Here is a 21,387-nt window from a genome sequence, read left to right on the forward strand (position 1 = left end):
AGCTTAGATAACCCTAACTTCCTATTTGCTTTATTCAGAGGCTTAGGAGTAAGAGTTCAACACGTCCAATAACCTTATTAACTTCACTAAAAATCTAACAAGTTTAAAAGAATAATTATTTCATGTAGTAAACTAGCAAAGTTGTTTTTTTGTTTGTTGTTCTTTTTTTTTTTTTTTTTAAGAAGACAATATTGACTACTGGCCATGGTGTAGTGAGATGCACTTTCTCAATATATAAATCTGAACAGTGTTCATAGAAGCAATATTTAGCAGAAGTACAGAAACCTTCCATAGGGCTCATACCCTTTTCACAGTGATTCCACTCCAAGAAGTTACCCTAAAAACAGAGGTGAACAAGGAGTTATAAAAGCCTGCTCATCACCATTATCTGCAATAGGAACAACTAAATAACCTAAAATGAAATAACCTAAAAACTGAAACTAAATAACCTAAACGGAGAAATTCTGAGAAATCCACGGAATGGAATATGATGCAATCTTTTTTTTTTTTTTTTTTTTAAAGATTTTATTTATTTGAGAGAGAGACAGTGAGAGAGAGCATGAGCAAGGAGAAGGTCAGAGAGCAAAGTAGACTCCCCATGGAGCTGGGAGCCTGATGCGGGACTCGATCCCGGGACTCCGGGATCATGACCTGAGCCGAAGGCAGTCGTCCAACCAACTGAGCCACCCAGGCGTCCCTGATGCAATCTTTAAACTGAGTCATGACGGCTAAAGAGAATGCAAACTCATAGTTGTATTCTACAACTTTGGTTAAGCAATTTATCCAAGGGCATTCAAACTGTTCCTGCATCAATATTTAACAGATACTCTCTCAGAGTTAACTAATTGGACTTCAGCTCAGGTTTTTGTTTTTGAGCTATAAGGCTAATGAAGTATTGATATAATATTAAATGACTGCAAATAAAGTCTGTGCCCTAAATAAATGCTGACATTATGCCAGTGCATTCTGAATGAATTAAAAAGGAAAAATGCACTTTTGCATACGTTTAGTGAATTTTCCCTGACTCTTCATCATGCATTTGTGCAAATGGAAAAGATGAATATTCATCAAGGCTCTTTGAATTTATTACAGTTAAAATAGTTTGGTCTTAATATTTATAGTACATCATGAAACATAATTTTTTCATTAAAAGAAATGGATACTATGTCAAAAGAGGGCCACTGAAGAAACATGAAATTACACCATTGAACCTAATATTAAAAGTTGAAAAACATTATTTGAAAGCACATCCCCCCTTCAAAAATGTTAGCTATTCTAGAAAGTATCTTCCAGTGTGTCAGGTAATACTGAGTCAAAATGAGGAAGCAAGAAATAAGCTGGCAGGAAGGACAGAAAGATTACACTACTGCTCTTAGCAGCTGATCTGAGAGAATGGGCTCATTTCCCACCCTTCTAATAATACCACCTCCACTAAGCCTGACAACCCCAAGGAAGCACTGTTCTGATAAACACCAGGTACATCAATCCCAGCATTTCCTAGGAAACCAGCAACGGGCAAAGGACTGCCCATGAGATGGTTCATGGGATCCTCACAAAACTTTACAAGGTTACTACATAGATGAATAAACCAAGGCTTACACAGCTCCTAAGTGCTAGAGAGTGGAGCTGATCTCTTAATCGGTTTGTTCCCCAACCCCAATGCCCTTTTTCCAACTTAACCATGATAGTTTAACTCTGGAATATAGTTTCCACAGTGAATTGGTCTCTGTCTTGAAGATTAGCTTCTCGATTAGGCTAAACCTAAAATGTTAACCACAGATAAAAAATTAAGCCAACAAAAATAAACAGGAGTCCACTCTAGGGCCCAAAAATGTATAGATAGGAAATGACATTTGTTTATGCATTCATCAGGTCTTCAATGGGCAGTTACTCTGTAACACCACTACTCCAGGCCTTGGGAAGACAGCTGGGAAAACAGGAAAAATCCCTCTACTGTCATGAAGTTTTCATGACAATGGTTAATAAATATGTAACACAATAATAAACTAAATTGTCGTATACTGGAAGAGGATGAAGCTCTGGAGAAGAGTGGGGAGTGTGGCCTGCAGTGTGGGGAGCGGTTTCAAACAAGATGGTCAAGGAGGACCTCAGCAAGAGAAAACATGATAGGGTCAGGTCCACACACCACGCAGATGAAGCTCATGATTCAAATCAAAGAGAAAGTTGGAGAAAAACACTCAACTGGTTTTCACTGTGTTTCTACCATCTGTCCATGACTCCAACGTACAAAAGAAGGGAGGATTTTACATGATAGCCACATACACTGTTTTTAAACTTTAATCATCGAGGCTTACACCACCTTATTTTCCTACAGAAAAATAAGTTACCACAGGTCCTGCTTTTGTCTCTTGAAATCTCCATCTTTCTTGCCAGAAAGCAGCATCTGTATAAATCCCCCTGCTTCTGACAACTCTGACTTCTTTGATAAACTACCCATGTGTGTGGGGAGGGACAGAAAGATGGAAGGAGCAAATGGAGAAATGAGTTTTCCCCTCTTCAGATTAATGTATATGAAGTATACATCTGACACTTCATCAGCACTCCCGGCTGGTGTCCCAGCAGGCGGATACTGGCTGAGCATGGATTCTGCCAGCTACCAGGCTACTTAGGATGAATTGGCAACATGCCATTTATCTGAAATGCCCAACATGTCTGGAAGAGGGAGCACAACGACATTTAGCACTGCCCAGGAAAACTAGATACTTCAGGCTAGGAATTAATCTCCTCCTTGAGAAGGTAGTTAGCATTACCCTCCAGCTTGCCTATGGCATTTAAATCACTATAGGTCATGCAGTTACTAAAATTCAGACCTAGCAAGCCACGAGGCCTTCATTTATATCTTACTAACATATGGATACCTCTCAGGTGGAGAGTCGTACTTTTCTGAAATGTTTGTTGGTGTGTTGAGCAGGAAATGCTGTTTTATCCAGTGTAATGCTGTCATGTGGACATTTTGATTTCTGTTTTTCCAAATTTTTCCATACGTGAAGACACATACGACTTCAACTTAGTTCTTCAGTGAGACAACAGAACATTTAAGTCAATGTGATCCCATCATGACTGCGTACAAGCATATTCACTGAACTTCCTTGAAGGTGGACAGGGATCCTCTCTTCACTATTTTGTCATTGTATTTTTTGAGCGGCCAATGTGGAACTACACAAGATCTGGTCCATTACACAGACTTCATGGCTAATTACGAATTTAAGATACACACAGAACAAAAACAAAGAGTTTTTAGATGGATAGTCTTATTAGGACACCCATTACAGCACAAAGAATTGCATCATCACTCTCACCTTGCAAGCAGAGTCATCTTTCACTTTGTAGGAATAATTATTAATCATAATTATTATTAATAATAATTATTATTATTATTCATTCCATTAACAATATTTATTGAATGTTTCCTATGTGCAAGGAGTTGTGCCAGGAAGAGTGAGGAGTACAAATCAGAGGAGACAGGAGTTCTGTCCTCAAGGAGCTTGCCATATAGCAGGAAGAGTGACTTAAAGTTCTAAGATGGGGCAGTGGAGTTGAGAATAGTGGCCTGGAGAGAGGGTCAGAGTGAAGCACTTTCCACAGTTCAGGGCACCATGTGACACATCACTTGTTTAGAGGGAAAAGGAAAAAGGAGAAGTTCTAATAAGTGGGCATTTCCATCTCTCAACCAACATTCTCTATCACTATAGAGATAGTTTATTGTAATCAGTAAGGTAATTTAGATGTAATCCAATTTAAGAAATATGAAACAGATTAATGGTCTGCAAAGGGTACCAAAAGCAGCAAAAGTCATTAGCCCGAACTGGGCGATATACTGAAATAAGCGATATGGCCCACAAAGCTGGGCAGCTAGCAGAACAACAAGGAAATCAAGATGGCACGCTGCCTATCAGCTCTCCTCCAGCTGTTACTGCTCTTATTAGGACAGAATGTGGGGCGGGGCAGGAGAAGACTTGGTCAAACAGTCTGCAAATAGTTTTCCTTCGACGAGCATCAGGAAGTAATGAAGTCTCTGAAGGAAAGACAATGAGTTAAACCTTCACTGTCAAGTCAAAGATTAACTGCAGTCTGGCTTTCATACTCAAGCTTACCCAAAATATGTTACTAACAGAAGTAGTAATATTGCTAACAATTGAGATTTGCTATGTGCCAGGTACTATTTTAAGCTTGCTGTCTATGGGATTTTAGCACTTTCTCTAGTTCTGCTCTCAAGCAAACAGTATAAAAACTCACAGGACTGATAAGCTAATAATTAAATGACTCTTGAGTAAGAATTTCATCAGACATATTCTGAGGAGTACTCTTTTGTGTTATCTATTAATAGTTCTCTTTATCTTTTTAACTTATTCCAAATTATCTTAGGTCACTTGACATGTGTTTTACCAGTGAATGAATCAATTTCTGTTTCTGAGTATGGGACTACCAGTATTAGATGAGATTATCCCTTTTAACAGTGTTGTTTTATTCACAATAATTTATTTGTCAAGCAACACATAGGATTGCTATCCAAGTGTGAAGAGTAATTCTGCAGTGACCCAAAAAGCACCTCTCTTAAAAAAGTAATAATAATAATAATAATAATAATAATAATAATTGTGAGGCATTTCCCTCTTTTCTTAAAAAGTAAATGCTTTCAGTAAAATTAGCTTTCAATAAAATTCCCCAAGAAGAAAAAGTAACATTGAATTTGGGAATGGGATGATGGCAAATGGTAACTACCATCATTTTAACTGTACCTTGAAATACAAGTCCTAAAATTTTCAAGAGAGGAAAACAATGAACTTCAGTTCAAAGACTATAGTCAATTTTGAAGTCAAAATATTCTGAAACTTTTTTAGGAATAATTTTTCACTATCTTCACAATCTTTATTATTCTAGAAGTAAAATCAAAAGATTCCAAAGCTGATTTCTAGGAACTGCTTAAATACTCCTTTCATCTTGCAGGCACACTGAGTTGATAACATAGGAGAAACTAAATGATTTGCCCAAGTTTATATAGTTACCTAGTGGCAAAGTAAGACTTTTGTCAGAGATCTGACTTAAATCAAATCTTAAGTCAGAGGTCTGACGTAAATCAAATCTCTCTGCATTATTGAATGAGTCTCAAATATCCAACTTATTACTAATGCATAAAATTATAAGGCACCAAAATGCACTAATATATTATTTGCATCTCCATCAGTAAAAGATATTTAAAAATCTATTCCCAAAACATACAACCCTACCACCAAAAATTAACTTGTAGAGACTTCTAGGCTGTGCCAAAGGTTGAAGGACAGAAGGAACAGACCCAGAAGAAAACAAAATTCTAGGAAGCATCGTGGTTGAAAATAAAGATCAACACTGGAAGAAATGAACAAGGAATGCAAGATGCCAAGCTGCAAACAAATACGCAAACATGGATGCCAAGGGCCAACAGGTAAATGTGCAGAGAGCCCTGAGGTGGGAGTAACAATCAGTTTCAATTACCACAAAAAAGAAGGGTCCAGGCCAAAATCATCAATGGATAGGCAATCTAGGGGAAATTTTTGATGAGAAAAAATATGTTCTCATGGCCTGAAATTTACCTTCCCACAGAATCATCAGTAGACGGCAAGATTAAAAGTCTAATTCCAGTGGAGGCATCAACACCATGACTATGTGTGTGTGTGTGGCAGGAAGGGGGGGTGTGGGGGGTTGGAATTAACAACAGTGAGGGGCGGATGGACATGATGGGCCTGCAGAAGGTAAGCCCTGAAAGGACACATCACCACCCATGCTCTACTCTGGCCTGGAAGGCAAAATTTGAACCTCACCAAGAGGAAACATCAGACATGTCAGGCACGAGTAACAGGAGAAACATCCCATTATTTAAAATTGGGAGGGAGAGGATAGTCTTCAAAAATGTCTACATCACAAAAGGCAAAGGAAGGCTGCAGAAAAAATCCAGATTAATAAAGACAAAATAGATATGACAATTAAATGCAATATATGACCCTCGACTGAATCCTACACTGGAGGAGAAATGTTACACAAGACACGATAGAGCCAGTTGATAAAAATGAAATACAGAATGGCTTGAGTCACCATAAATTTACCAATGTTCCTAACTGTGGTAACAAAAGGCCATGAGAGACACAGCTTACTCTCAAATAGTTGAAGCAATTATCTGAGTGTGTGTACACAGATATGTATAACACATACGTATGTACCTACCTCAGCGTATATCCAAGGAGAGAGAAAAAAAAACAAATTGGGCAAGAAATTAATAGCTGGATCAATATGTTCTATGTATTTTTCATATCCTTCCAACTTTTTAGGAAAGCTGACGTTATTTTCAAATGAAGTATTTAAGAAAAAAAGCTCAGAGAGATTTTCATTTCTGGGGAGGGAGGAGAGGAAACAGTCGAGGTGTCAGAAACACTACAGATTAGGTTGGGGGTGTGGAGAAGAGACTTGGAAAAAAGTAGCACACTCCGTGCAAAAAATGTCACATTGCTTAATGCTAAATGTGGTTTAGTTCAAACCTAGTCAAATTCAATAAACTGAAAATAGTCCCTACGGTGGTGGGGAGAGGACACCGCATCGATGCACCGCGGACCCCAGCAGAGGACACTCACCAGGCTGGCGGTGAGTGATGGTGCCGACTGGCCCAGGGCCTGGCTGCGCATGCGCACGAGGTTGGACGTCTCCGCAGAGGCTGGCCAGGCCTGCCCGGCTACAGGGTTTGGAAGGAGGTACCTCCCTGTTGGGGTGAAAGAGAAGACAAGGTAAGTGGCAGGCAGAATATCACCATTTCTGTGTCGACCACAGGTCCCTGCTTGGCCATCCTTCTATACTGCTTCTGTCATTCTCCTTATATTTATTCATCGGAACCAGAGGAATATTGTTTTAATTAAGTCAAGGGATCCAGTCCCAAGTTCTGACCCTGATTTCCCACATTAACCCAAGGAAACCTCTCCAGCTCCAGCATGGGCAGCTTTCAGCAAGGGCAGGATACAGCATCTTGTGACCTCTGCCTATCCCACAGGAACTTGCGGAGCATACAGAGCATACACACAAAGCACCCTCAGCATCACAGAAGTAAGTCTGCACTTACAAATGTACTTTTCAAATATCTAATACGAAAAATGATCTCAGGATCAATGAGAAAAGAGCTGACAGAGTAGAGCTCATGACCAACAAAAGGAAGAACTAGAATTCTCTCAAGGGGAAATGGAGCTGGTGCTTCATTCTCGAAGCTTCCCTCTCTGAAGAACTGGTGGTCATCCAATCAGGCCCACAGGACACACATGGTATTCATTCGCATATGTCGGTGACATCGATGTCACCGAGCAAGTTATATCAACCCTGAAATCTAATATAGGTCTATGTCTTTAACAGTCAAACAGGTGGACCAATTCACATTACGTTACTTCCTCAGCACAAGGACTAAACTAGATACCAACACACAGGAAATAAGGTTCCTTGACTTCCGGGAGTTAGGATGGACGTGAATATTCATGCAGTAATGGAGCTCAGCTAAAGCAGAAAACGTTTGATTTTTCTGTTTCGCATGAATACTAGCACAATGACTGGCCATAGTAGGTGCTCATTAAGTATCTCATGAATGATTAAAGAACAAGTGGGAGCTTCTTTTCCCAAAAGACACATTGGCAAAGAGAAAAGGTGGCAGGCAACCCACAGAACCTCATTCAAGCTTTTTGGGGGGGGGGGGCGGTTCCAGCCAGATATCAATCAGAAACATGAGGGACTGTAGCACATGTGGCTAGGTGCCCTGCAGCAGAAGCAACATCTGGATTTCCTCCAACAGACCTGTTCCTTGTAAAAGAGCCTCACTCTCTTACTTCAGGCAACAAGCATATCCCACTGTTTAATTATAGAGTGAAAGTACACACTCTACAGAAAACAAGATTTGCTTTTGAGATCTTCACCTTGCCTCGGTGACAAATGGGGAAGGAAGTTAGCCAACCTTTCCGTGCCTTGGTTTTTCCACCACTAAAATGGGGAGAATGGGACTGTGTAAATTGTTGAGGATATTAAAGAATTTTCCAAGTAAAGCACTGAGTAAACCTTAGCTACTTAGCCCTAAGAGTAGTAAAAATGGTAAGTATCTTTTTCTCTTGGGTTTGGTTCCTTTTATTCATAAGCAGGAAGTGTAAACATATATATAAAGGAAAAAAGTCACCTATCATCACACCAGGGAAAACCACTATCAACATTTCAGTGATTTTCTACCAGACTTTCTTTCTGTTACCTCCATTTGCTTACAAAAATGGAGTCATTCTGATTTTTATTACCTGCTCTCCCAAACCCCACATAATAGACGACGACCTTTTCCAAACAAATACGTATAGAAAATGCCAATTAGGGGCGCCTGGGTGGCTCAGTGGGTTAAGCCGCTGCCTTCGGCTCAGGTCATGATCTCAGGGTCCTGGGATCGAGTCCCACATCGGGCTCTCTGCTCAGCAGGGAGCCTGCTTCCCTCTCTCTCTCTCTCTGCCTGCCTCTCCGTCTACTTGTGATCTCTCTCTGTCAAATAAATAAATAAAATCTTTAAAAAAAAAAAAAAGATAATGCCAATTAATTGAAGCATAAACTCTATCACTGAAAATTCAAATATGATTACCCTCTGTGATTCTGGCCACCACCTCAAAAACATTCAGCTCTATTTTTATGCAGGAAAGGTGACAGAATTGGAAGTCCAGAATTTTTTTTTCCTTGTCTTTTTAAAAATATGAACTAAAAGCTGGACTAAGAGGGCCTTTGGGCAATCCACTCCCTTTAGATCCAAAAGCAGGACATTAATAAAGAAGGACAGGAAAACTATAGACTACATTTAAGAAAACTAAAATCAGTATTACATGAATAAATGATGTAATATAGAAATATCTTTGAAGGACATCACTTGTTAAAAATATACCGATCTCCAGTAATCAGAATCCATAGCTTTTTTTTTTCCTTTTGACCCCTTCTATTTCATTTCCTAATATTTTATGTTTCTATTTTCTTTGTTCATATTTCAGAAAGAAGCCTGAGAGAAGGTACAGAGGCTATGTGATATAAAGGTTTACATCATGGAGAAAATTAACTTTGGCCTCACCACTGTTCTGCCCCAGAATTTTCATTTTAAAGAAAACCAAGGGTAGATACAAAAACAGTTGAAGAATTTGATGTAGCAATAGAAAAATTTAGAAGGCAAACATTTCAGTTAACTGGATAATTCTATATATCAGTCCTTTTTTTCCTTTTAGGAGAAAGTAATTCTTAGACTCTCTCCCTATGACCCTCCCTGAGGTGAAAAAATAGGTATCTATTTCTTTATCCCTAGTATCAGTACCTGGCCCTTAGTAAGTGCTCAATAAATATGAGCAGAATGGAAACAGGGACAGTTCTAGAATAAATCTTTGGTGTAGGAAATTCATACGCTAGGATCCTTGCTCAGGGAATCCAGTCCCACCTCAGATGGGAAGTCAGACTCAGAACAAGCACTGAGGGAGGAAGGGGGTGGACACAAGCGACAGAACCACTTCCCTTCCCTCCATACAGTTTCATCAGCTCTCACAGGGCACTGGAAAGCAAGCAAAGACCACGGCTAACAGGACCCCTATGTGTCCTCTCCTCCAAAGTCATTGCTGACCACCACCGTACATTTTATGTGCTACTGTACCATGTCTAAGTCTCATCTTGGCAACAAGGCCTGACGTGTGCATTATCAAAGGAAAACCAAGTGTAACACTAAAGTGGTAAGGACAGATTTTAATCAGTAGTAATGACTGCAAAAGGAAAAAAGGACTCCAGTGTGAACTGAACTCACCTTCAATTTGTACACAATCACTGAGTGTTTTCATAAGAGAAAGAGAGAGTAGGGCAGGGAGCCAGTGGGGGCTCAGTCGAGTCGGGGGAGTGAAAAACGACACAAGGTCCTGCAGTGTAACTGCGACCAGGCCAGCTCTGTCTGCCAGCTGACAATTACCAAATTCAGACTCTACCCTCCCACAGAGGCTGGGAGAAAGAGACCCGATCTGTTCACCCCAACAGAAAAAAAAATTTGACAGCCCCGAGCTTTCTCAAGCAGGCGCTTTAAGAGAATGAGGGAAATGCTAAGAAGGTTGCCTTGAGCTGTTAGAACCTATGCTAGTGTGTGTTTGTGACTTTACTGACCAAGTCTGAGGCCTGGTTGAGAAGGAGGCTCAGAGGAACCTGGCTAGACTTTGGTCAAGGACAGACTCTCCGTCAGGCTTCCATTCTTTTATTTTGTCACCAGACCCCAACCCAAAGGAGACATTTTGATGTTCAATAATTGATCAGTTCTGGAATTCAGTTTGAATCAAGTTTTTCAACTTAGTCCATATATTTACCTCATATAGTCTTCAAACCCAATAGGATATAAAACAGTGAAAGTTGCCAGTCATTGATACCATTGATTGATACCACCTAACAGCTGAGTGCCAACTCTGACCCCCCTACCCAGCAGTGATTACACCACTTATTCACGAACTTCCCCAAGTCTGTTTCCTCAGCTGGGCAACAGGGGTAAACTTACGGGGGGTTCCTAAAATCAAAAAAGAAAAAACATCATACAGTGGACATTCAGTAACAACAACTTAAAAAAATAAGAAACACAAAAAGCTTTCCATGACACTGTATATGATAAGGGGAGCAAGAAATAGACTTTCGTGAAGCCACTGGAAAAATCATTAAATTAGGAAACACACGCACACATACAATGAAATATTTATTATCCTATCATGGGTTAGATTTTAGATGTCATTATTCTTGCATGAGTCTTATCCTTAGGAATCACATGAATGTTACAAATGAATGGTCTGTTAGCACAACACATGGGAGGTGTTTATTCCTGCCTAGACCCCCATTAGTGTTAATAGGGAAAAGAGAACAACAGATGGATTTAAGGCAGTCATTAGAAGGCACTGACATCGCGCCATACTTGGTAGTGACTTCATCAGATTTTATATAAATTTGCTTTCTGATGACTACCAAGAGCCTCTGAAAAGTGTGTTGCGGTTGTATTCATGCATCATTTGCTGCCTACAATTTAAGAAAATTAGCATCTGTCAACTGCATTATTCAGCTGCACAGGGTGGAAATTAATGGATAATACCATTCTTAATTTCTTGTACAAGAGGTGAGCTTGCCTACCAATCTGGCTGCTTTATTTTAATAGGAAATTGAGCTTGCTGTTACAGCTGGAACTGTGGTCAGCTCTGTGCTCTCTGGAAACACATTTATAAAATTCTGATATGTTTATTACAGCATTTATTACATATATTCTACTGACATAACTAGAAATTGAGTAGCAATAAATAGAGGTCCATATCAAAGCTGAAATCAGTTGGCCAGATTGACGTAAGAACTTGTCAGGCTTCCATTATGGAGGTAGGAGTTGCTTGAATGAGTTTTTTATATTGGTTATTGTTACTGTTTTGGTCACAGGGCCTCTACTTAACAGAGTGGAAGATATGCAGCCTTTTAAGATTATATACTAAAATAAGTAGATTACTGAGCCTAGACCCAGAGTGCACCTTGGTTCTATAAAGGCTACATATGATCTCTTTAATGGGGTGTGTTTTCCTTTGTTTCCACCCTGTATCCCCAGAAACAAGAAGACCTCATAAATGCATGCTTTCAAAAATGAAATACATGCTTTCGAAGCCCCCCAAAGCATGAAGTATCCCTCTGAAGTAGCAAAATACCAGGTCAGCAATAATTTTAGCAGAATGGCTATATAAAGAATTAAATACAGCCTCTGGAGAACTACTTTATCATCTGGGAATAATGGTACCTGACTAGATTTAAAAGCTTCCAGTAAAAAAGTTCCTTATCACCTGAAGGGCAACACAGATTTAGCAGTCAGTCCACAGTCTTACGCTGGGTGAGTTCTCTCGGACTACAAACAAGCCATCCAAGGGAAAATAAGACCTAGTGACTACTAACAAAGCTGTCTTCGGATAGAGCTTCAGGCACTCGGTTATACATAAAACTCTGAAAAAGTTTGTTTATCCATCTAAGGCACCAACCAGGAACAAAGGGAAGTTGAGGGAGCGGCTGTGGTGTTCTCCATGGTTGCGGTGAGGCGGGGCTCAATCCCACCCCTGGGTATATGGAGAGAAGAACTAAAAGCAGGGACCTGAACAGGTATGTGGGCACCAAGTTCACAGTGGTATTACCCACAAGAGCCAGAGGGTGGAAGCAAACCAAACCTCCACTGAGAGAGGAGTCGACTGAGAGATGCTGTATATACATACAAAGGAGTACGGTTCAGCCTGAAAAAGGAATGAAATTCTGACACACGCCACAACACAGGTGAACCTCCAAAACATGCTTAATAAAATAAGGCAGACACAGAAGGACAAATATTGTATGACCCCATTTACAAGACGTATCTGGAATGGCCAATCTCACTGAGACAGAAAGTATAATCATAGATACTGGGGGGCTGGGGAGAGAGGGGAGGAGACCTACTGTGTACCGGGCACAGGGTTTCAGTTTGGGAAGATGACGAAGTTAAAGAGATGGCGGGGACAGTCGCACGGCGTTGTCAATGTACTTAATGCTGCTGACTTGGGCACTTAAAAATGGCTAAAATGGTGAATTTTGTTATGTATATCTTAAAATACACACGCACACACACACACACCCCTTCACTTGCTTAGCTAAAACTATGCACCTTCCTGAGAAAAAAATAAGTCTCTTACACTGTGTCGGAGGCATCTACATTAAACTACAGCAGCACGTGCTCTTGCAGATGACACATAAATAACTTGAGCACTTGGAATCATTTACAAATCAGAGGAACTGAGTTTTTCCCAGAGCGCTCCCGGGTTTAGAAATGAAGGAAGGTTAAAGGCCAGGAGAAGTTACTGGCTGAAGCCGGGGAGAACGCATGAGTCAGCAGCCGCTGTCCTCAAGTCTACTTCATCATCCTCAAGATGTTCTTCTCGGCTCCACTGCTCACTCCCGAACATTGGTCTCCTCATCACGGTGACTGTCATCCTCCCAGCAATTAGAGTTTCCCTTTATTCATCTTCAGCTGCTACTACAACGCAGAGACGTGGTTCCTTCCATCTTCCCTCTCACATGGGCGACTGACTTCCAATTTCTTGTCCTACTGCAAAAGAATAACTATACCTAGACAGTATGGGCAATGCTGCTAAATCATTCTTCTTAATGGCACAAATAAATATAATTTGAGAAACCGACAGACCTGTGACCAGAGAGCAAAGTTCACTGACTCCTATACTGAGCTGCTAGTCTTGCCTTAAAAGGAGAAAAAAAAGGGAGGGGGGTGTTTTTACTTGCACAAGGCAAGTCCAAAGTATAGCCTTGACCCTAAGCCTTAAAGACATCACTGGCTCCTATACAGGGATCTCTAACTGACAGGGGAACTGAACGCTGAACGGAGAGTGTGTGCATGCCTTCTGAGAGGCTGGTCGTCAAAGCCTGGGATGCCATCTGGACACCAAGGTCTGAACCCAACTAACATCACGATGCAGCTGTCGCCAAACCTCGGTTCTGCTGCATGACTCAAATGCGACGGAGATGCCCTGTCGCACTATGTAGAATACTATCATCAGCATTCTGTACTTAACAAAGCATGGCGAGGCCACCATATGAACCACGAGGGCCTGGTGAGAAAGTTTATAGGACACTTTAGAAGAAAGCTTGCAGCACGCAGAGCAGGCAGCAGAAAGCAAGAGTGCACTAAGCCCAGACTGGGTACATGACACAGGTTTCAGGGAGTCGCAAAAGGCCAGTTTCGCACCGTGAGAGCACCAGGGACTGTGGACAAGTAACAGCAAACTCATGTCTACATTAGAGAAGCCAAAGCCTTTGGACAAACCATCTCTGGCTGCCACTGCCACCATCAACTACAGCTGAAGTTTCAAATCCAAAGTAACTTCAGTTGTGGGCAATACAGTAACATGATTCAAAGGTACTCTCTTCACCCTCAACCACAGACAGCCACCATGTTGCCCTTGGCATTTTATGATAAAATGGGAAAAATGCCAACACACTGTACATTTTTAAATGGTTCAACCTGGGGACGCCTGGGTGGCTCAGTTGGTTGAGCGGCTGCCTTCAGCTCAGGTCATGATCCCAGCGTCCTGGGATCGAGTCCCACATCGGGCTCCTTGCTTGGCAGGGAGCCTGCTTCTCCCTCTGCCTCTGCCTGCCACTCTGTCTGCCTATGCTTGCTCTCGCTTCTCTCTCTATGACAAATAAATAAAATAAAATCTTTAAAAAAAAAAAAATGGTTCAACCTGAATCCATACTTAGCAATATATCTGTTCTTTTTCCTTTCTCTTGTTTTCCCTTAGGTTTCTCTTTAGGAGGCAGTATTTCTTCTCATCCACCAAGATGACCACTCTCAAACTCTAATACGGGAAGATACCAGGATCAAATGACTACAGGAAACAGAGCTTGGTAAACTGCAGTGTTTCTATTACTACAAGTACTCACAACACCCGGCAAATTCTCCTGCTCTGCAATGAGACCCAGCCCTGGCCAGCAAATCCCTGCGGCACCTCCATCCCCAAAATGTCTCCATTCAGATGAACACTGTCTGAATTTTAAACTCTTATAAAAAAAAATAACACAATGCTTTTGCCCTAAGCGCTAGCTATACAGACCAAAGGCTAATGGGACAACTTAAAATTGATTTTTAAACAAGTATTAAACAGAGCCTACTCTAATGAGAACATGGTCACAGAAATCTGACACCAAGTGGTATGGCTTGGAATGGCTGTCTGTGTGAGGGTACCCGGGAGCACGGTGGTGGCCGTGTCTAGGCAACGCTGGGCATAGGTCAGAGTTAACATCTGCAATCTGGCCTCCCTCCATCCACATATTGAAATATAATTCAGCAGAATGAATTGCTAGACATGCCTAACCCCCTGGGAAATGACAGATATTGATGAATGCTGTTGGGAAGATATATGGAAGGAAACGGCAAATAAATAGAACCATTTTTCCTCAGAGTCATTTTGCGGATATGTGGAGCAGCTGTTACACTCCTTGTCAGGCTTGCCGTTCTCCCTTCCTCTTGCTCCTTCCCCTTCCCCATCTGCCTCCAGACCTTTCTAAAACCCCCAGGAGGACCAGAATCTTGTATGCTTCAAAACACCAACCAAATGAGTAGGAGTCCTTCCCACCTCCTCTGTCACACTCTGACTTCCCAATCATAAGTCCAATTCTTCCCCAAATATCTTTCCATCTAAACAAGTTCACTGCTCTCCTCTGAATCCTGGAGATAGGGTCCATGTTTAAACTCATCAAAGTGTTGAATTCAAGTCCATCACCATTTAGCCCCAGTCACGAGGCTGAAAGCCAAGATTCACTGCCTATGACCCTGTGGTAGCTGCGTGGCCTTGGTCTGACTGCTTACTCTCCTACACCCCCTTTCCAGCACATGTTTTTGGAGAATGGAGATGATGGCGCAAGCCCGTACTGTGGCTGTGGGGACTAATCAAGAACGTGAACAGAGAGCCTCTCAGACCATCTGGCAAAGAGGAGTCCCGGGATAAACAATGACTTAACCCCTCTTCTTTCCAGTGCAGAACTCCTCTTCCCACCAGGGAATTCCTCCTCGGCATCGTCCTCAGAGAGGATCAAATTCTCTCCAGCACAGGGCACTTCGGGAAGAACTGGTTCTCATTCCTTCATCAAATGAACTCAAGAGCCTAGAGGGAGAAACCAGTCACACACCGGTTTGCATCCTGGTTTCCCCATTTATTAGCTAGAGAATCCTGGATACATAATCTTTCCTCTCTGAGCTCTCTTTTCCAATCTCTAGTGAGGATGACAGTAACACGTGTCAAGTCCCCAGCACAGTGTGAAACACACAATTTGTGCTCAGTGGTGGTTTAGGTCCCCCTCCAGGATGCTTTACCCAACTTGCCATCAAGAGCATTGAGCACATACCCCAAGGCACTGCTAGCCCTCCTCTTCCCAATCATACCACCTGTTCCTATGTGGCTTCATGCCACATAGAGTACCATTTATTGTAATACACACCACACCATGCTCTCTCCAGTGTAAACTCTGTCACCTGGGACTGAACCTCATATGTGTTTACAGCCTTATGTCACATCCCAGATAAGAAAGCTACCAAATTTTTACATGATCACATACTTAATGTCTGTGTATAGTAATTCTCTACTCCATCTCTCATTTGTATTTCTACCAGGGTTCATATTTTTCCATCACTGTGTTGTTCCACATTGCCTAGAAAAATACTCAAATTTGATTCAATCATTAGCTCTGTAACAATAATGGCAAAGACTCAGCAGCCTTACTGGTCACCTTTCCTGGCTTTGACTTTCACTTCTAAAACTCATCTCCAAAAGAAGTCCAACACCTCCATGAAACACTGTATCCTTTCAAAGTAAACTGAAAACATGAGACAACAATTAGTACTAACCATCTTGCTTTGGGAGAAATTATGAATCCTACACAATTACATTCTTTTGCACAGTAGGATGCTTAAATTGACACACCCAAATGTCCCTTGCAGCCCCGGGATGCTAAACATTTTTGACAACTGCCCTACATCTAAACACTTATGACAGAGGCCAAGGAGGAGATAGCCGTCAGGAGCTTTACAAGAGAAACAAGAAGAACAAAGGCAGCCACAGGGGGATAAAAGAAACTCTATGTCACAATCCAAGCAGAAATCTCCAGACAAGTCTGAATTTCCCAATAAGTTCTCTTTACCTAAGAAAACTTGTATATACACAGCCTAAGTCACCTAACAATGTACTTCCACATATATTTATTTGGAACAGTTTCTAGTTCGAAGCTGACATTTATTCCAAACAGATTTCAAATTCTTACTCCTCAATAACCATATCTACACTTTTTGAAGAAACTAGTATTTTTGTCTTCAGAGATGTTTGTTGATACTAGTTAATGAGTAAGCAAAAAAAATCTAGAACACAACGTGTGAAATGATTCTTCAAAACATACCATCTAGTAGACCTCCCCCAGGGATTCTGAAAGGTAGTTTGTTAAAGACCCCATTTCCGGGGATAGACACCTCCACCAGGGAGTGCATAGCCTCCTCTCATTCCTCTCTTAGTAGTAAAGTTAATGTCCCTCCTACCTGGTTTAAAAGCAACAAAATCAGGGGCGCCTGGGTGGCTCAGTGGGTTAAGCCGCTGCCTTTGGCTCAGGTCATGATCTCAGGGCCCTGGGATCGAGTCCCGCATCGGGCTCTCTGCTCAGCAGGGAGCCTGCTTCCTCCTTCTCTCTGCCTGCCTCTCTGCCTACTTGTGATCTCTCTCTGTCAAATAAATAAATAAAATCTTTAAAAATAATAAAAATAAAAAAAAAATAAAAGCAACAAAATCTAAGGAATAATGTTATCCAAATTACATTCGATACCCCGAATCAGCAAATCACTAAATGCTTTCTAAAACCTAACACAACACTGCCCTTGTTGTTTTTGTTTTTGTTTTTGTTTTAATATTTTATTTATTTGACAGACAGAGATCACAAGTAGGCAGAGAGGCAGGCAGGGGGCGGGGAGAGCAGGCTCCCCGCAGAGCAGAGAGCCCAATGCGGCGCTCGATCCCAGGACCCTGAGATCATGACCTGAGCCAAAGGCAGAGGCTTTAACCCACTGAGCCACCAAGGCACCCCAACTGCCCTTGTTTTTAAGAAGAGAAAAATTAAAGCCAGGGTCATCCTCCTGATTGCCTTAGCACTGCTTAGAAATTAATGAGAGGCACAGAGTTGGAATTCACCCCCTCATTTCTGGTCTATTCCTTAGTGACTAAGTTCTTCTGAAAGCTTAGAGGGCATTAAGCAGCCTTGAACTCCAGGGTCAGTTCTTCATGTTTTGAAGTAACAGTATCACTAGACTACAGCATTCCTTTTTAAAGAATTCAGCCATGATTACGGGGAAATCAGTGTGCTCGTCGCTGAGGTAGAGGAAGGTAGCCATTTGGTTGTTCCAGTCACCCTCCAAATAACCATCTCTCAAGACTGACATTCTGATCATTTTCTTCTAACAGTTTTATTAAATGCATTTCATCTCCCACGACATGAATCCACAAGAGAGAACTACAACTGTTGAAAGGATGGCAACAAGGTTGTATACAGCCTTGCATATATCAAAGAGAGTATCATGTACCAGATCTGCTTGGTTGTCCACAAAGACGGGCCTGTCTCTGAGTTGACTAACCAACCAGAGGGTCAAAGAAAACATAAGAAAAGGATATTGTACTAATATCTATGTGCAAGGCCTCTAAAAACTCTTGCCTTTCTCACCATGCATGTCCCTATGAGACAATAGCTCTGAGAAGGCCTAGGTACAAAACCAGTCCAGTCTCTACTGAAAGACGCTGCAAATAAAAATATAAGATGCCTAAATACATTTGAATTCAGATAAATCTGAATACATATGCCCCCAATTTTATATTGGACTGAGTATACTGAATATGTTATTAGTGGTTTATCTGGTATGACTCATTGGATGTCATGCATTTTTGTCTGGCGATTCTATTTACTGAGCACTTAATATGTGCACTGCAGGAAACCTGGCTTTGAGGATACAAGGAAAAGTTCCTGGAGGAATTTATCAGCTAGTAAAAGGGATGATGGGTATATACCAAAATAGAAAATGTGAAGTGGCCCATCCTCTAAGAAGAGGGCAATGTAAGCAGTGGAGGGGGAAGGAGGCAGCTCAAGTAGGGCTGCTGAAGAACCAGCCAGTGATATGAAGAGGTGCTTGGAACGGGATTTGAATGTTGCAGAAGACGGTGTGTTTCACTTCCCTGATTTGTACACCTAAGGAGGCATCTCATTGCTATGAGGTTTTTTGTTTTTGTTTTTGTTTTTTTAAGATTCCATTTATTTATTTGAGAGAGAAAGAGAGAGAGAGCACAAGCAGGGGGAGGGGCAGAGGGAGTAGCAGACACCCTGCTGAGCAGGGAGCCGGACCCAGGGCTCCATCCCAAGACCCTTGGATCATGACCTGAGCTGAAGGCAGATGCTTAACAACTGAGCACCCAGGCACCCCTTATTGCTGTGAGTCTATATATGTATTTGGGATATATCATTTTCCCTTTTTAAATAAATTATTTATATATGCTGCTGCTGCCAAAACCTAGTGTAATAGAGCACAACAGAACAAAGAAATGCTTTAGCACTGACATTCCTGGAAACCAAAGCAAACACAGTGGGTGACCCAACTCTTACTACTTAGCCAAAGAAAGAATTCAAATTTATCAGACTAATTTAACTCATTTTCCTTGTTCTGAGCCCAGAGAAATTGGCCTCCAAGTTTTTAAAGAAAAGGCCACTGACTGACAAACATAATTGCTCCTGTCCTCTATAGTGAAAAATGGCAAAACTAGAGGCGCATCCTAATTACGGGACACTGAGTAACGATAGAGGGCACACAGCCATGCACACACGCGTACATGTCAACACATACTGGGTTAAGGTCTGTTATTTTACATACATACATTTCACAGGGACTTGAATGCCTTATGCAAGATCACCTTATGCAAGATCCTTCAAGCCTAATCTGGTTCAGGGGTCACCATTTAAGGTGGGAATGATTCTACCTGTGTTCTTGTTCAGAAAAAAGGGAACCAGACATTTCCATTAAGACTGCACTGTCTTGTTAAAAGTTTCACCCGCAGCAGTGAACAAGTCAGCAATGGGTTAAAAAGCAAAGCAGCGACTGACCCTCCAGCTCTCCCTTCTGGCCCTGGTGTGAGGCAGTGCACCTGACACAGTCAGAGAACGGAGAAATGATCCGGCTAGGCAGACTCGGGAAAATAAATGTGGCTCTGACAATATGCGTTGATTAAGGACTTGAATGACAATGGAACATGACAATGACAAATGCAGGCTACCACCACCAGAGTCATTAATATAGCAGAAACACTAATTTTTATAAATCTTTAAACTTCCCGGTTGGTGGCATTTGCATTTCTTTGCCTCCTCTTTCCACTGCAGCGTTGACACCAAGTCAGCTTCATTTTCCACTTCCACCCAGGAAGTTAAGAAAAGGGTCCACATTCTTAATCTCTGATTAGCCACTGAAAACGAGTTTTGAACAAGAGATGGATGGGTTTCAGAGGCCGATGACAGGACATCCTTGGAACGCTCCTCTAGAGAAGACAGTGGGCTTCCGTGCTCAACAATGGAGCAAGTATTTATGTGAGAAGGGAGAAAAAGAAGGGAAACGAGTCTCTGCAAAGACGTCCTCCCGCCCCCCCGTCTTGGTAGCTAAAATTATTTACTACTCAAACTCAAAGGGACTTGGAGACTGATCCCATCCACTCATTTTACAGATGACTAAATTAAGAACCAGAAACCAAGACAGGCCTCACGTAGAGCTGTCCATCTGACTAGAATCTGGGCCTCTGACCCCCATTTCATGATTCCTATCACATCCTGTAACAGCAGTGCACAGCATGTCAAGATGCGAACTCCACCCAGCCAACTCACTTGCATTCCATCTTTAAACCCTATCAGTGTAACCCACGTATCCCATTCTCTTCCTGACACACATCTCCCCTAATCGTGACCGCATCACACCCAACTGCCAAGTGTTATCCAGGGGGTTCCAGCACACGAGCAGTGAGCACCCTGCATGCAGCTCTGTATAGATGCAGTATGCTTTCACTGTACAAGCTAAGAAAATGTCCCCAGGAGAGCCACTGACCCACACCCAGCTGCATGCAGGAGCTCCAGGGTGGCAGGAAATCTCCCTGGCCTTCCCCAACCTTCTTGCCCCGTCCCTAGTAATTCCAGGAGGGCTCTGTGTGGGATTTAACAGGCAACACTGATTTTCTATTACTTCAATTTGTACTTCATATTTTTTTTTAAAAGATTTCATCCACTTATCTGACAGAGAGAGAGAGATCACAAGTAGGCAGAGAGGCAGAGACAGAGAGAGGAGGGAAGCAGGCTCCACACTGAACAGAGAGCCTGATGCGGGGCTCGATCCCAGGACCCTGAGATCATGACCCAAGCCGAAGGCAGAGGCTTAACCCACTGAGCCACCCAAGTGCCCCAAGATGGAGTCTTCTATCAACATCTTAATTACTACTCACTAATTTTTTAAGTCCTTCTAACTCAATCTGATACGAAACCCATCAAATGGCTTTCTGATGAGCCAGCTCTGCTGACATAGCATGGCTCCCAGCACTCTCTGGAGCTCACACCCCTTCAAAGCTAACAGCCTCACCTCTCATCTGATTCTCGGTATCAGAAAACCACGTCAGGATTCTTCAAGCCCTCATGTAGACTCATCCCGTAATTAATTCTCCCAACATGCCTGACATCATCACCTCTTGGGAAGGCTTCCATGGTACCAAAGACCTGAAAGAACTATTAGAGTTT

General features: G+C 41.9%; 1 protein-coding gene across 4 annotated transcripts in view; it reads right to left on the reverse strand.

The window, feature by feature from the left end:
* The window catches only part of MAST4 (microtubule associated serine/threonine kinase family member 4), a 552,196-nt gene that overhangs the window by 376,676 nt on the left and 154,133 nt on the right, over positions 1–21,387 (reverse strand). For all 4 annotated transcript variants that reach the window (XM_032336083.1, XM_032336081.1, XM_032336082.1 and 1 more), the window contains exon 3: positions 6,624–6,748. In XM_032336083.1, the coding sequence (XP_032191974.1) occupies positions 6,624–6,748 (125 nt within the window). The remainder of the gene's footprint in view (positions 1–6,623; positions 6,749–21,387) is intronic.

Source organism: Mustela erminea, chromosome 3, assembly GCF_009829155.1.
Source record: "Mustela erminea isolate mMusErm1 chromosome 3, mMusErm1.Pri, whole genome shotgun sequence".
Lineage (NCBI taxonomy): Eukaryota > Metazoa > Chordata > Mammalia > Carnivora > Mustelidae > Mustela > Mustela erminea.